The 16,062-nt window shown below is 33.9% G+C and overlaps 5 protein-coding genes across 5 annotated transcripts in view; 2 read left to right on the forward strand and 3 right to left on the reverse strand.

Moving 5' to 3' along the window:
- Positions 1 to 2,070, reverse strand: part of LOAG_16415 (hypothetical protein) — a 3,015-nt gene extending 945 nt beyond the window's left edge. The window contains exons 1-4 of the mRNA XM_020449068.1: positions 1,879 to 2,070; positions 1,363 to 1,541; positions 1,159 to 1,255; positions 553 to 656 (exon numbers count right to left, since the gene is read on the reverse strand). Coding sequence (XP_020307527.1) covers positions 553 to 656; positions 1,159 to 1,255; positions 1,363 to 1,541; positions 1,879 to 1,972 — 474 coding nt within the window. The 5' untranslated portion in view covers positions 1,973 to 2,070. The remainder of the gene's footprint in view (positions 1 to 552; positions 657 to 1,158; positions 1,256 to 1,362; positions 1,542 to 1,878) is intronic.
- Positions 2,071 to 2,668: 598 nt separating this feature from the next.
- Positions 2,669 to 4,764, reverse strand: LOAG_01996 (hypothetical protein). Its single transcript, XM_003137534.2, has 6 exons — positions 4,646 to 4,764; positions 4,284 to 4,454; positions 3,953 to 4,039; positions 3,459 to 3,543; positions 3,142 to 3,284; positions 2,669 to 3,002 (listed from the first exon to the last, which is right to left on the reverse strand). Exons 1-6 carry the CDS (start codon positions 4,742 to 4,744, stop codon positions 2,940 to 2,942), a joined length of 648 nt encoding a protein of 215 aa, XP_003137582.1. The 5' UTR covers positions 4,745 to 4,764; the 3' UTR covers positions 2,669 to 2,939.
- A 1,714-nt stretch (positions 4,765 to 6,478) lies between these two features.
- LOAG_01997 (hypothetical protein) lies at positions 6,479 to 7,103 on the forward strand (the record flags this gene model as incomplete). Its single annotated transcript, XM_003137535.1, has 2 exons — positions 6,479 to 6,668; positions 6,985 to 7,103. 2 exons carry the CDS (start codon positions 6,479 to 6,481, stop codon positions 7,101 to 7,103), a joined length of 309 nt encoding a protein of 102 aa, XP_003137583.1.
- Positions 7,104 to 7,163: 60 nt separating this feature from the next.
- Positions 7,164 to 13,515, reverse strand: LOAG_01998 (ubiquitin carboxyl-terminal hydrolase; the record flags this gene model as incomplete). The annotated part of the gene is made up of 13 exons (XM_003137536.2): positions 7,164 to 7,460; positions 8,126 to 8,290; positions 8,736 to 8,859; positions 9,122 to 9,340; positions 9,501 to 9,633; positions 9,732 to 9,833; positions 9,906 to 10,041; positions 10,190 to 10,318; positions 10,621 to 10,801; positions 10,996 to 11,259; positions 11,877 to 11,985; positions 12,303 to 12,463; positions 13,457 to 13,515. 13 exons carry the CDS (start codon positions 13,513 to 13,515, stop codon positions 7,269 to 7,271), a joined length of 1,974 nt encoding a protein of 657 aa, XP_003137584.1. The 3' UTR covers positions 7,164 to 7,268.
- Positions 13,516 to 14,516: 1,001 nt separating this feature from the next.
- Positions 14,517 to 14,717, forward strand: LOAG_01999 (hypothetical protein; the record flags this gene model as incomplete). Its single annotated transcript, XM_003137537.2, has 1 exon — positions 14,517 to 14,717. One exon carries the CDS (start codon positions 14,517 to 14,519, stop codon positions 14,715 to 14,717), a length of 201 nt encoding a protein of 66 aa, XP_003137585.2.
- Between the last annotated feature and the right edge of the window lie 1,345 nt (positions 14,718 to 16,062).

A 16,062-nucleotide genomic window follows, 5' to 3' on the forward strand; every position in this document is an offset into this window, starting at 1 on the left:
CATTAACAGACAAAGTATTAGCTTGTTAATTTAATATTTTGGTTAATTTTCTGAAAATTTCAACATCTCCATAGGCTTGTTCATTTAAAGGAAGCATTAAAGGCTTTCCGTGTATTACAACAGTAGCAAGAGGAAACCATATTTTGAACATATCTGGCGAATGGTTCGAATCTACCACATCTTCTGCTCGAAATCTCAGTGCTTGTTTGCCCAGGAAAAATCCATAGTGTACTGATGTGAAAATCTAAAACGTTGCACCTTCGAAAAATAAATTCTTGTCTTACTTCAGGGAAGTATTCAATGTTGAACAGGATGATATACTTTTGAAGTATGAAAATATTCAAGGATACCCTGATATGTGAAAAAAAAACCACCGTTACCTCGCTTAAATGTAATGATTGCCAGTAAAAGAAAAAGTAAAGACAGCAAATGTCTTTCGGGTATGGTTTTTCGATCTAGATATGCTAAATAAATTATGAATACTAAACATATGATCAAAAATCAGCAAAAGAATTGGATGATCATTATGGAATCTCATTTTGAAAAATATACCTCTGTGTTTGGATTATAATATAAATCAACTATATATCGTTTCACCAGGATCTGATGCAGCAAAATCGGTGTGAAGGCATACAAAATGAAGAACGAATCCAGAACTATAAAATGCATTAATAAATACCAGAAATAAAAAATCTCTTCATAATGCATTTCGTTATTTTATATCGTTATTTACATTCGAAAATATAAATCAATGTGTAAAGGGAGAATTAGTTATTGATTGGTAGCAATGTTAATATTGTAAAACTTAAAAATACCAATTATGCAAGACGAATTGAGTTTTTTTTAACTCTCACAAAATCAACTTAGACATAAGAATGCAATGTGCACGTTAAAACGGTTTTTAATGTTAATGTATAATAATAAACATGTTCCAAACATTTCATTGCACACGGGAAGCATAAACATTTGGATGACAAAAAGAGAGACAGTTCAAATTACTGACAACCTAACCAGCAGCAAATCGAAATAGATGGAAGCATTCAAGGTGAACTTTTCGGAGACCTACTCATCACTGTAATAGGGATGCAACTGTGCAACCATCAAAAAACACGCTGAGAAATTCGCATAAGAAATAACAATGCAATGATGGGACTAAACCTGCAGTAATAGTTCCGGTTCCCGATTTTCGGGCTCCAAGTTGCGATATTATTGGTATCATAGCAAGACTAACAGCAGAACTGGATAGCGACAACATCTAAAATCAATAAGAAAAAACCAAAAAAGAAAAAAAACTGAAATAAAAAGTTAAGAATTATAAATTGACCAATTGAAACAACATTTTAAAGATGAGAAAATACCAACTTTTGCCGCGAACACCATTTTTGGCGACAGCATTCCACTTTCCTGCACTATTTTTAATGAAATATTCTTGTCACTATCGGCTAGAATTGAATGACCTAAGTCTGAGGCTGAAATCCAACGCAGAGGCACGAATGTTCGCGATATAGCTGTAGAGCCTCGGTTAAAATCCGATGTTTCAGCTATAATATCATAGTTACTCATTCGATAATATTTGTTCTGTATAGTTATGAATGGATTTTTAAGTTAGTAATCATCCAACAGTAATATTATTACCCCTTTCCGGATGCTTCCGACATTCAGTAACAGCATATGAAAATGACGGATGAAATTTACTTCTTTAATGCATTCTCTGCCATATGAATACAAGCAGAAATCATTAAAATATAAAACATATAGTACATAAAAAAGAAACTCTCTTTACCAAACAAGTTGTACACACCCAATAATGCTATTGCATAGTTAGCATAATTTAGAAATGAATAGATCTAAATTTAGTGAATTTCAAACTTCACTCACCATGGTCTGCGCGCACTGTTGAAAACTTCCGTATGCAAATAAACCTGGAAAAGTTACGAAATTTCCTGAAAGATTCAACTCGACGAAAAAACATTCCGATTAGAATTTTGCCACAAATTAAGATAAAATCCTCATATAGCGCTTGGAAGCTATAGCATATGCGTATACGTTTCAAATGGGAACCTGAAAATTTCTTCAAGTAATACAGGCGACATGTCCCGATATGCAGGTCGTATGGAAATAAGATACTTGATAATCCACAATCATGATGATGCCATCCTTCATTACTAAATTTTGCTCGAATTCCTGCACACTGACTCTTTAATCATGTTCTTTTTCTTTTCACTTTAGAAAAATATGCAAAATAAGAATAATTAATAGGTAATACCATAGCATATAAAAACTTTACTTATGGCACGTCTTAAAAAACTTATTCCTGACAAAAAAAGAAATAATTTTAACATCAAAATAGCATAAACAACATACAATATTAAGTAAACAAAAGAATATGATACAGACTACAACTCTATTACAATTTCAACCAAATCTGATTGTTATAAATTTGCCGACTAATAAATAAGAAAGCTCATGCAAGAAAAAAACATAATTCTGTTTTTGCTTGATTTCATCAACGCTAAAGAGAAAAGCTAAAAAGGAACGCTACCAAGAGCATAATAGTGATAACATAATCACTAAACAATTAAACAATAAAGTAATACATAGACATAATTCATTCGTACAAGTAAAATCACATTCAGACAAAAACCTCAACATAAGTGAAATATATCACGGTTAATGTTGTTTTTAACGCAGATCATTCTTGTTTCTTTAAACCATACTATATTTGGTGTATTTCATATGTCATTTTTTCTACGGATGATAGATGATGATATAAACTTCTGCTGAGAGAAACCACAATTATTCATCGTAGAAAAATGAGATTAAAAAGTAAAATTAAAACAATGAATGCAGACTCAGTGTTACAGGCACTACCACTTGTATAAAATAGAATAAGTGAACTGAAAATACTTCTTTATAAATCGTAATGTGGTTCTATCCATTCATTGCTTTTTCTTCAACATATCATTTTTTCGAATCTCCTCTGTCACGACCATCTTCTTTTGCTAAAAATTTTCATTATATGTCTCAAAGCTCCAGTGAAATATGGCATGAAATCCCCTCAAACAAAATTTAACTGCCATTGAAGCTTTCTGATAACCCTGTACATCCATAAATTTTGGATAAGGTTGTAAATTCGCGAACCTTTATCGGTTTCTCCCCCAAGTCATCCATTCCTTTTACTATAAAATATAGATCGGCGAAAAAAACAACAATAGCAATTGCTAAACCAAGAGCTATTCGAAATGCCATATTCTGATGTAAACCTGGATAAACATAATCAATTCCTGAAATACCAAAATTTTTGATATCCACGAAGAAAAATTGAAAATTTCGCAACAATAACGAAAATATTAAATTTTTTTTTTGGAATACAAAAGCTGAGGCAATAAGTCTTGAAATATTATTGAAAAAAATTCAAATACTTCAAAAAATACTTCCACAAATCAAAAAATATTTACCAAAATATCCGAATGAAAATCCACCAGCCACTGTGAGAAGTGTATTGAATATCACCATTAACTGTTTATTTACTGCTTTCATTTCCTTCAATGTAAAAGTGCATAAGAGATGTCTTATCAGTCACTGTTATTTGTTTATTGACACTGCGAAACAAAACAACTTAGATTCAAAGAGTGTATTAATTGTAAAATTGTACAATAACTACATAATCTTAAGACTTCTTGGTCTTGTTTATTGATCATTGAAATGAATTACCATTCGTTAGTTATAATGATATCTCCCAAAATAGACAACAGAAAAGACAGCAAAACACTCTTCAGTAAAAGCAAAAAGTACAAATTTAAAAAAAATTAAAAGAACGTGTAATTTCAAATTTAATTTCAAGTTTCCCAAATAAAAAGTTAAAAGCAAAAAAAAAGAAAAGAAACTGAAAATCAAGCGAAGATCAAGCTTATAGAAAAAAGAATTTTAACAGCAAGTAATAAATTCATACTTCACCGAATCCATGCAACAAGTTTTCATGTCCATAAATCTGATTAGGATCAACTGACCGTACCATTTCACGATATTCACGATCTTCCTAAAACAAACTTCCGTTATCTTCCGAATGATGACCAAGCTTACAAATTAATTACTGGGCACGTAAAAACGAAGCAGTTCATTCCTGAATAAATCTCAAAGAAATAAACCTTACTAATAGCGATACAAAAAGCAATTATTAATTAAAACCATCCTGGAATGTTTTCCCCGTGAAAGTACAGCACTTTTTCAAAGTTTGCAAGAAAAGGAAACAACGAATTACTTTAATTAATCTAAATATCTACCTGTTCTCGTCTCAGCCTTTCGACTCTAGCCTCATATTCGGGATTAACTTTCCTCTCAATCACTGGAACATGAGGTTTTATCCTCTCGACAAACCTATAAATGGGAAATTTCCTGGAAAGAGGCTTCAGGATGGACATCATTTCATCGCAATCAAATATCATCATTTCCTGCTGCAACAAAAACAAAGATGTTATGCAAACTGTCAAGCTTCCATCACAACTTGTTTGTTTTCGGAGAAAACTAAAGTACAGTTTTTCTTTCACCAGAACATGTACTGTATCCTGAAACCAGACATATCCAATGAAGCTCCTAATTTCGAAAATATCCACATCAATATCGGATTTGCTAGTAAAAATTTTACCTTCATTAATCGATTACTACATATTTTCATATCCTCATCACCCAATTCATCCAGCCAGTCTTGTAACAAGTCAACACCTTCTTTCGACACCTCCCACATTACCAAACAAGAATCTGGAATGATTTTGAATGTCTCAAATGGTAATCACAAGGAATTGAATAGCAATGGTAGTATTAGCTGAAGTACAGCATCTTACCACAAGATGCACTGTTCTTGAAACCAGACACATCTGATGAAGCCTCCACGGGATATCCACAAAAAAAACTGTACTTCTCAGATTTAATCAATTGATCCCTTCACAGATACGTCAACAATGCATTTTTTCATTCACCATATAAACAACTAATTATTACTTCAAGCAAATACTTTAATTAGATTGAATCCAGAGTGATTATTACACACATCCTTCTTAAAGACATGGACAAATGTAAGGGAAGGCAAGCATCAAATCTGCATTCTTATAAACTAGTACCACAAGAATACCTGAAAGCAACAAGCATTTCCCGAATATCTCAACATAAACAGGATATCAACCCAAGACTTTAATACCCTTATCAATTTTAGTACCACCTATATCACAAAATTAGACCGTGTTCAAAATGAAATATTCCGAAACCAAACATGAAACTATTTCACCAAGCCTTTGCACAATTATACCCTTTGCAACTAATAAAATCCTTATTTGTAAACATGTAAAGATCGATAACAATTTTTGAAACGCTGCTTTATACCATAACAACTTTTAACGAAAACGAACTTTAATATTTAAAGAAGAAAAACAAACAAACAAACAATGTAACAGTAAAAGTAAAATGACACAATCAGAGGCAATTTGTTTTCGTTGATAAATACGAAACAATATTGTTAAATTTCGAAAATTCTGAGAAACAGTTTGAGAACAATTAAAAATCATGAAACATTAGATTAGTAGAATGCAAACGTCAATCTCGGATACAAATGTTAAATCTGTCAATCCTTTCACAACAATGTCCAGTGAGCTGGAAATCCATATGTAGATGCAAGTGCTGTATTAAATACTAAATTCCAAAGATTCAGATGGCTGGAACATGAACGAAACAGAAAAAGATTAGTTAATTAGATGAAGTCGAAAATATTAAAAACGAAATATATTGATTTAAGACACAATTCACTGGTACCAGAGCAGACCAGACCAGTTACCCTACAACGATGAAATGAAAATACAATAAACACACAAGAGTCACCATAAAGCAAAACGGTAACCCGTAAAAAATTAAAAAATCCAAAGATATCACGCCCTCCATTCCTTATCACTACACTTTATTAAGCAAACGTACTATTTTTCTTATACCTTCAACACCTTCGAAATAAACGACAAAGTAGACACGCATGTTATGTTGAAAAGTTAGAAATTCTCACGTTTCACGCATATGGATACGTAAAAAAACGAGCACTAGCCACTTTTTAAACTTCCGGAAAAATAATTCTATCTAAAACGATTTTGGACACTTAAATATTATGCTTATAAATGGAAGAATTCAATAATCTTAAAGTACATGCCAAATAATGTTACACCTCAAAAGCTAGGGAAAACCTGGATGTTAGGACTCTCGAGAAAAGCAATTTCAATTTTCATCAATACATTTTGGGAAGTGAAAGCTGGACATTCGTTGACTTACATATAATTTAAATGAAGTTGGTAGGTTACTTTGGACCAATAAACTGTTTCAATTACAATCTTTCTGCCCTTACCAGAAATACATGCATAAAAACCATACAATTCTATTTTTCCCTGATTTGAAAAATGGGGAAACAGCAAAAAAAAATAGGAAATAACTATAGGAGATCATTTCTATGTCATCATACGTATATCATGATGAATTCAACGAGATCTCCAACAAAGTAGATGTCCAAATAAATGAAGCCCAATGTAAAATAGTTCACGAAGATCATGAAATCAGTTCCACTGTAACCCAAAAGAAATTTACAGAAGGCAGTAAAATCGAGAAAATTCTTACATTTTTGCTTAAATACAACGCCAAAAGTACAATTTTAAGTTATCCTAAAGGCAGTGCATGAACCGAACAAAAATAAATGTTCGGTAAAAGAAGGAAACAGCCAACAAAACTGCCATAAACGTTACGTAGTAATTGATTAGCAATGATCAGTAATGAATTATAAAATTAAAATTACAGAACACTGTTTTCACCCATATTCTACTAAACTAATACAGAACAACATCTAATACAAAACACTACTAAAAAAATATATATGAAGTTTTGAGAAACCACTACAAAAAGGAACGGTTCTAACTGCCTAATACTTTTACTAGTTTGCTTTTCAGCAGAATTTAGTTAAAGAAATTACACGTCAAATTAGTCAGGGAATTCATGATACCAAAATGCAGTTAATATCAGACAGTCAGTTGGTACTCTCACTACCATCATCTCTATACCCACGTCATTCGGATGTCCTCTAGTTTACCAGTACCTTCTGAAATATCCTAGAAGTATAGCTTGTTCTTTCGCCTCTCTCCATTGTCTGCTTAAATGTATTTCCAGTGGTGTCTCAAATACAAAATTAAAAAAAAAGACCGTTTCAACAAACCATTCATTAATCAATAAATACTGCAAAATATGGAAGCTTAAGTATCCATCGATATTTGAACATATGGACGCTTCATCATTCGATTCCTGGTAGGTGTATCATTTTGTACTTCACTCGCAGCATTCAATGATACCGAAGGTGAAACAGGATTTCTGAATGCATCACAACGAACGTACAACAATATGTACGCTTGTGTATTGTGCAGTTCAGACAGCGAAACTCTGTGACGCTGGAAGAGTAAAAGTTCCAGTCATTATCAAAAATAATGCTATGATGCAATGGAATAAATATATCGGGAACGAATCTCTCTCCAAGTGCTTTAATCAACACTGCTAGGTGTCATAATTGAAGAATTACATTAAAGTCTACAGGACTAAATAAATATATTAATGGTCATGTATATCGATTGCAAGAATGCGTCATATTCTAAAAAAAATTTTTGTGCCCAGTATTGCAACATAAAACATACATGCCATGATAAAGTACTAGTAGTCAGATCAAGAAAAATTATGGTAGACATTGCACGTGTCTTTTTTTTTGAAAACTCAAGTGCGATTATGTTCTAAGTACGATCCCAACATCAATGGTACATTCAGTTACTTTGCACTTTATCAGTAGTATTATCCCAACATATCAGTTCTCAATTTTCTAAACATGTTAAATAAAACGCTCCAATGAGAACAAGAAAAAGGAACCGATGTACGTAACCTTGCAAGCGATATTAACCCTGCAAACCTATTCCTTTTCATGGCGAATCTCTAATACTTTCAGCTAATTTCCTCTTTACTTCAATCAAAAACAACAGGTAAGTTGAAACAGCAGATAAGTTGAAACTTTATGAGAATGTCGATTACACAGAAACAATATCATATATTGATGCAACACATTACATACCTGCTCATCATCGAACAAATAATAGCTTCTACCATCAAAACCTCGTACAACAGCAATATAATGCCCATGTTCCACTGCATTACCCATATGTTGAACAATACCAGTAAGCTCGTAAACATGCGATTCTCCTGTACGATGTATATATTGTTGGAGATCCAGCCTCAACTAAAAATTTAGATTAAGCGTAGCTCTTGTAATCATTCACTTATCCACCATAAAGAATAAGGATATAGCACTACATGCCAAATAATATTGTACTTACAAAGGAAATTATTGCATAAGTTTATACAGATTCTGTAAGTCAGTTATATAGCGCAAGAACAAGTGCATAAATCCCGCCAAAAAGTGAGACAATCACCAAATATAGCAGTAGCAATAACTGCACTGTGACAAGGTAAAGCACGAAATGTTCTGGATTGTTTTAAAAAAGTGAACAGTGTCATGCAGTGGCCAATCGAACCACAGCAACCTTAAACTAAAAGAGTGATCTGATTCAAAACGAAGCAGAACTCATTAAAAGTATAAAGCAGTCACTCGAAGGCACATTGCGGGCTAATGACTGGACTTTTGTAATGTAATGCAAGACAAGTTTTCTTTAGAAACAACATACACTGAAATTAACATGAACGCCTATCTTTCCACCAAACGAATTGAACCGTTTTATTTGGATAAGCAAAAGGTTCGGTGCACGGAGAATACGCGAACTACGTTGAATTTGCGTCGTCCTTTTGCAGCTGCAGATATCATAATTATAGAATATCTCTTAATTACGAAACAACTTACTCTTTCTCGTTGATTATTCTTTTACCTCCTCAACTATTCCGTAATGCACCCATACAATCCCTCACCTCACCTGCCAAAACCCTAATACTATTCCTTGATTTCAAAAGTAATCTTTAAATCCTTGTTTCCTTCAGCTCAACTCATACTTGATAAAATATCATTCAGAAATATATTCCAAGAAAGATTTGTTCTTGAACCAAAAAGAAAAGATACTTGGTGCACTTAAAATTGTTCAACACTTCGCTCCCAAAATAATCGTCGAGTAAATCCTCCAAAGTTAGCCGCCTGTCATAACATGATTTCTTTATGCCAAGGTTAAGTTCCCGAAAGCGTTCGTAATTTATTAGTATTGCGGAACAAGCCGAACATTGAATTTGATTCCGTAGGGTTCCGACAAAAAGTTGTTCCACTGGTGTCAAAAAGCGTGATCCACTATAAAATAAGAACAGGTCAAGCTTTCAAAAAGTCAAAAGAATCTGAATTTCAGAAGGCACCAAAGATTACTAGGGTTTCCAAAACTATTTGAATTATATTCCTGATTTTTTTATATTTTAAGATATTTTTACGCAACAACAATAACAACATAAAATACTTTAATGGATTAGAGAAATTACGATCCGAAGAGGATATTCCATTTCGCGCTTCTGAATCAAGAGCATCCAATATATGATTCAGAGCTTCATGAGCATCTTCTTGCGCACCCAACAAGTGAGAAGGAAATGCCTCTGAAAAGTGTTAAGTAACTTATGAGAAAGTACAAGACACATTTCCGATATTTCTAAATTTTAAGTTTAAAGATAAGTTAAACAACAGGAAATCCTACTTTCCAGAATGAAACTAATCCAAGCAGGCTTGAATGGTTGTCTGCTCGACATTGAATACCTTATAAATCTCGCAAGACCACAAGCAACACAATCCTTCACACCTGTAATTTAAATTTAGTACGAAAATAAACAAATCAAAGAAAGCATGAAATATAAATGTGAAATCAACTTACAAGAAAATAAAGGGAGATGCTCGCCAAGATATCGTGCAAGTGGAATACAATGCAAAATAATCTGAAGGACAGCGTTTAAAAAACAGTCGTTGGAATAGTTACAAAGGCCAACACCGACATTACGACCATCAGGATTCTGAAATAGGGAAAGTTCACATTAAAATTTTGCCGGTACTTTCGCATGAAACTTGCAAACCAAAAATATTTGAGAACAATGAAATCACTCCAAAATGGATATATGAATATTCCCAGTACTATCTCGACAATACACAATTAAAACGGACCAGAACACGGCTGCCTTCCCATGTTGCATAAAATACTACACGATTATTCGCAGGGAATCTGGTTTCCAGTTCGCTGTTTTCTGATATTAATCGTTTCCCCTCGGCTTTACCGTTCAGAGCTCGATTACCCTGAAAAAGTAGAAAATTACAAGAATGTCGCAATCACTGAAGAATTAGAAACCTTTGAAGGATCCTGGATTCAAAACTCAAGTTCCAGAAACAAGAACAAATTTCGGAATGGAATGAAGTTTTTTTTCCCCAACAATAATGGTACCAGTAATTATTCTGCTGCATTCCATAGCAAATTATACAGTATAGGATAAGATGGAAAAATGAAATAGGCCAAAAACCACAGCAAGAAGCCAAAAAAAGAAGCAAATTCAACCAAAACTGAAAAATAACATCTGAAAACTACTACGATAAAAGTTAACCTGAGATTCCAATTTTTTGGTTGGTGTGTGATTAGCATTTATGTCCATGCGTCGTTTTACCGCACCATTCAATACGGGCTTCGATCCTGATGTAAAACTTTTAGATGTGGATGGCCTGTTATCATCGTAACCGTTATGATTTGCAAAATCAAAGTTAGAGTCAATGCGAATTGGAGGAGAGCTGAAATTAACACAATAAATTCAACAATTTATATGATTTCAATGTAACTTCTTTATTTCAAGTAAAGTGCACCGGAAATTAAAGTAAATAACAGGCTGGAGATAATCGAGATATTCCAACTACCACAGTGACTTATGAGAGAAATTAGAATTAGCGTGCATGATCAAATTCATCTTTTAAAATTAAAACCTTACTTAAGCCGTCTAACATTATTTGTGCTATGGAGTATGTCTCGAGCAAAACACTTTGTAAGTTTCGTCGCTCCATCATTGGTTTGCACAAAATGTGCATTGTTTAGATGTTTTCCAGTAGCCTTATGTTGAGAGTCCGTGGTAGCATGACTTTTTGGGGATTGGTTGGTGGAATTAACATCTACTGATAATGCACTGACAGTACTGCTCATACTTGAGCTACGCGCTGACGACGTAGATGATGAACTAATTTTAAACCGTTTTGCACTGAAATACATTCAATTTGTTACATAAGTTGCACACCCTTTCTTAACCAAACAGTGCTGTAGCAAAGTACCTCCTACGTACTTCGACAGATAAAGCAAAAAAATTCCTGATGTTTCCTAATATATAATTTCCATAGCGTTTAAAATGTGATTTCAAACATCAAATCATGTCAGACATAAAACATCAGCGACAAGTTTATTAAATCAGAATTGAAAGTTCTTCAAGACCTTATTTCCGCATCAAAATTTCCAAAAAATTGCAAATTTTTCAGATACATTAAAAAATCGTTTTACTATAATGCTTCACTAATCACACCAACTCCTGCTGTGGTGGTAATAAAATGAGCTATAGAATGAGAAACCGACAAATCACTGATTACTAGAATCCGATACTAGGATATGGGTGTTTGTCTACTTCCCAGACAAGACGCTTGAAGTTTCTGATATATACCCCACACATAGAATTGTACTACTGATTTATCAGTATTAAATCGGCGATACTCTTCAACCTTTTTCTTTCTTCGCAGCTTTTGCTCTTTATGACAAAAGAGTTTCATGACAGTTCATGACGTGACAGAAGGGTTCATGACATGCATGTAAAAATAACAAAGAAGAAACCATCGAGCGGGTGGCGAACGTGGTGATGACGAACTATCACGATAATTTGTTTGAATCATACGTAATCCTGTTGAGTCATATGGAGGTGGCACATGATTTGAGGTTGATCCTAAACGCAATGTCTCAATAACTTTAAAATTTCGAATGTAATTAAGTTCATTTACACTGATTCGATAACCATTTTCATATCATATAACACCTAGCTCTGGGACTTGATACAACTCTTACGAATTCTACTGATTAAATTTGTTGCCTTTTTAGATTGTAACAACGCATACAATAAATCCGTATTCCATCTATGAATTTTCAGGTATTTTAAAATTTCTGTCTCAATAAATTCATTATTACTCTTTTTAGGGTGACAAGGTAATTTTTAAAACAAAACAGTAACAAATGCCATTTTTTGTTAAGAAATTTAAAACAGACCAGAATTAGCATTGGAAACTGTTTCGTATCCCCGTTCACGTTCAACCGTTTCGCATGTTCTTGACGTGCTTTGTCCGGAATTAGATGACGATGAATTTAGCACAGTGCAATTCTTTGCAGTAGATCGCATCATTGATTGTTTTTCAAAATCAAGACTTTGACTAAAATAAGTTCCATTTAGCAGACTCTACTAGAAAAAAAAAGCAAGAGGGAGAGAGAGAAAAAACATCATGACGACAACTTATATGCAAGAAACGGATATTTACAAGTGGATAATCCGACTTTCTTATGTAAAGAGGGTAGAACAAAAACTTGAAAAGTGAGGGAAAGAACGCCAACACAGGAGAGATGAAATAGGGGGGCAAAAGCAAAGAAAAAGTGATGAATGTCCGAACTAAAAAAGTTCGAACTTCTTTTCCTAACAACAGTTACGTTTATCAATTTAAAAGGACCTCCAGAAATTAGTTATTAAATCTTTATAAAATTTCATTTTGTAGGGAATGCTTAAAAAGCAATTACCGTACAAAATACTTTCAGGATGCCCCAACCATCACTATTCCAGTCGGTTCCCTTTTTTCATTTATTTGCCGATCAAAGACTCCCTTCTCCCAGTCGACAAATGGCCTCATATGATCATCTCATCTACTGATACCACTAAAACCAATGCTAGTTTCAAGGGAAACTTTCATGTAACCTCATTCAAACTTCCGAATAGAATTCCGACCGCTCACTTTTCCTTCTTCCTTTTTCTCTTACTGTTTTTCCATTCAGTCCTGCTGAGACGAGCAACACCACAAAGAATGAACATCTTGAAGAATGAAAATAAGGATTACCTATTCCTCTTGGAACATATTTTCTCTCTTTCTCTCTCTTGCACTATGTAAATTAAACAGTTCAGTTTTGTATGACAGGATCTCCTTGTTTAAATGATAGAAATGTTATTCAAATCTTTCTTTTCATCCATTTTCCTCTTTTTTTTTTTAAATATAATGTTCATTTACTTAAAAGATGAAAATATTTTTTCAATAAATGAACATTGTATAAAGAAGTATTAAGCCTATAAAAATCACATGTTTTATAAAAAATTTTTTGAATTACAATCTACCTCCCATCGGAATTATCCACATAGAATATGTTAAGAAATGGAATAATACCTCGATTTAGCAAATGGAATATATGCTTCAATCAATGCAATGGGATCAATTTGCGCCATGAAACGATAGAAAAGCCAACGACGATTGATGCCATACAGAAATCAATCACTTTAAGCACCCACACAATACTATTGCATATACAATTGCTGTCGCTTGTTTTTGTCACAATACCTGCATTACTGATTAGGGTTGCTAGGGATAATTGGAATTAATGACTTGCACAATGAAGTATAACTACAAGGTGTCATGAGTTCTCCCGAAATCAGATGATGACGCCACCTTTCCATCTATCCCTTAATTGTGCCCCTACCTAAGGCCATCAATGGACCGGAATTCCTCGATATTTTTGGTCAGTATGAAGTAGTGTATTTCTTTGTCTGCCCCAAACTTCGGGAATCACTTAGTTAAACCACGTTCCTCCCAAAAGATTCCAGTCTATTGGTATATATAGTCCTTCACGGCAGAATCTTTAAGGGAAAAATTATTAACCGAGCGAGTCAAGGAACATCCGCGAAATCACCAATCTAGCATGCATCAGTAATGAAAGATTATTTCCCGATGAAATATGTGCAGTTTGCACTAGCATGAGATATGAACTAAACCTTACTCGACGTTACGACGAATAAGAAATGATTACGTAACATAAGTTAGGAATGATTACGTGATGTAGCTAGAAATGACTGGGTGATGTAAGCTTAGACTTTTGTTGTATGCAACATACACAAACAAATAACTGAGGAATAAAGATCTATTTGTTAGGCAGTAAAACTGGAAGTATTAGATTCTATTCCTTTCGGACTCCATGCTGTCCTCACAACAGTACACATACACGTTCGACAGAGATTACGTGAAGCAGGTTAAGTAAAAGAATAAATATATGCCCACACTCGTCTGAATCTTTGTCGTTAGCCGCTCAAATAAGCGAGGTCATCAAACGTTTTCGCTTCGAAACCTTTCTTCTATCTTGAATAATATTTACTACTCGAACACAACATCCATATTAATTGTGACGATCGAAAGAACTACTACTTAGTTCAATGACTGAACTCTTACGAGTTCAATGCGACGTAAACCTGAAATTTGCGTTATTTACACACGATATTGCGCTGCAATAGTGGCACTTCGCAGGTCACCGTCGCCACATGCGAAGCCGCGCGACATTGTTGCGTTGCGGGTGGCGCTGCGCAACTGCGTCGTGTCATGGGAGGGAGTTCAGTTGTGCGAGGGGCGGGTCAAATTTATTCCGAAACATAAAATATGATGGGGTTGGCAAATGCAATATAAATTCACGTTCCCGCAAGTTTGAATTAAAACTTGCAGTAACTTTGCCTTGCAGCAACCCTCCCTAAGTTTTCGCGCAATTAGTTTTGCCGGATTCCTTTCAGAAATCCAATCAAAATATGATTAAAGTCATTCCGGTACATAATACGTAGCACAACATATAATGCAAATCTCTCAGAAATCGCCACAGTGACAGACAAAGTGTCAACATGGACATACCGTGATATCATGGTGTATGTGGGAGTTTATCGGAATGCTGTATTGTAAAAATGTACTGCGCGGCAAAGTGTGGATTGAAATGAAGTTGAAATTTGAATTTTCAACAGCATTATATATTGCGTAGTTGACGAATGCAGCACAAATTTTCAAAAAAAAAGAGGATAAAAATCTTGACTTCATGGAGAGTTCTATTTCCAAAAATGATTTCGAAAGTTCGTTCTGTAGAGGTGATTGGAGAAGTTGGTTCTCAAATGAAACCTTGATTTGGAAAATGAATAGTTTCAGTCCTTTAGATATTCAAGATTTTGAAATCCCTAAAAGGATTATTGGGATAATTTCAACCCGAGAGGTTACCAGGAAAGTATGGTTTTTGACGATAAAATTTTCGAGAAACTATTAAAGAATACCAATTTAACGGGAGGAAACAAAGGTAAGGATTCTTGAAATATGGGAGGGAACAAAGGTAAATGTGTCTTAATAATTGCAACATTAGGGATTCTATTACAAAAGTTGCTTTGGGAGTTACCAAATTCATGGAACTCGAATGAAATGATTTGTGTCTGAAAGAAGTTAAAAACTATCAATTTGGAGTGAGGCAGAAGCAAACTTAAAAGGTAATTTTTTGGTAATCCAAAAATACAAGAGGATGAGAATCGACTCTGGAAGTCAAGATCGATTAAACTTCAGGTGACTTTCATTCAGAATCTCTCCAAGGGAAAGCAGCATCGTCACTCTGCCTTAATTTAAGGAATGCATAAAGCCCGAACACTCCACCGTAGGAATTTACGCAGAATTAATTATGCTTCTGAATCACCGATACCAATCTATTTCTCGAATACAGTTGATAATTGGATAAGTGAAAATTATCACGAAAAACGTAGAAGTCTTTCGTCTTTTTTTGGCATTTAATTCATTCAACCGAAAAGTCAATAATTTATATTTCTCACTTACTGCGACAAAATCTTGTACCAAGTACACAATTTGCAGAATAATTACAACAATTAAACAAGGCGACAATAAAAGAAATATTAACAGGTTAAAAATTGTTTTACTAATTGATGAGTAAGAGATCCCTATAATCAGAAATGACCATGTAGTAATATGGA

Source organism: Loa loa (assembly GCF_000183805.2).
Source record: "Loa loa unplaced genomic scaffold supercont3.2, whole genome shotgun sequence".
Classification (NCBI taxonomy): domain Eukaryota; kingdom Metazoa; phylum Nematoda; class Chromadorea; order Rhabditida; family Onchocercidae; genus Loa; species Loa loa.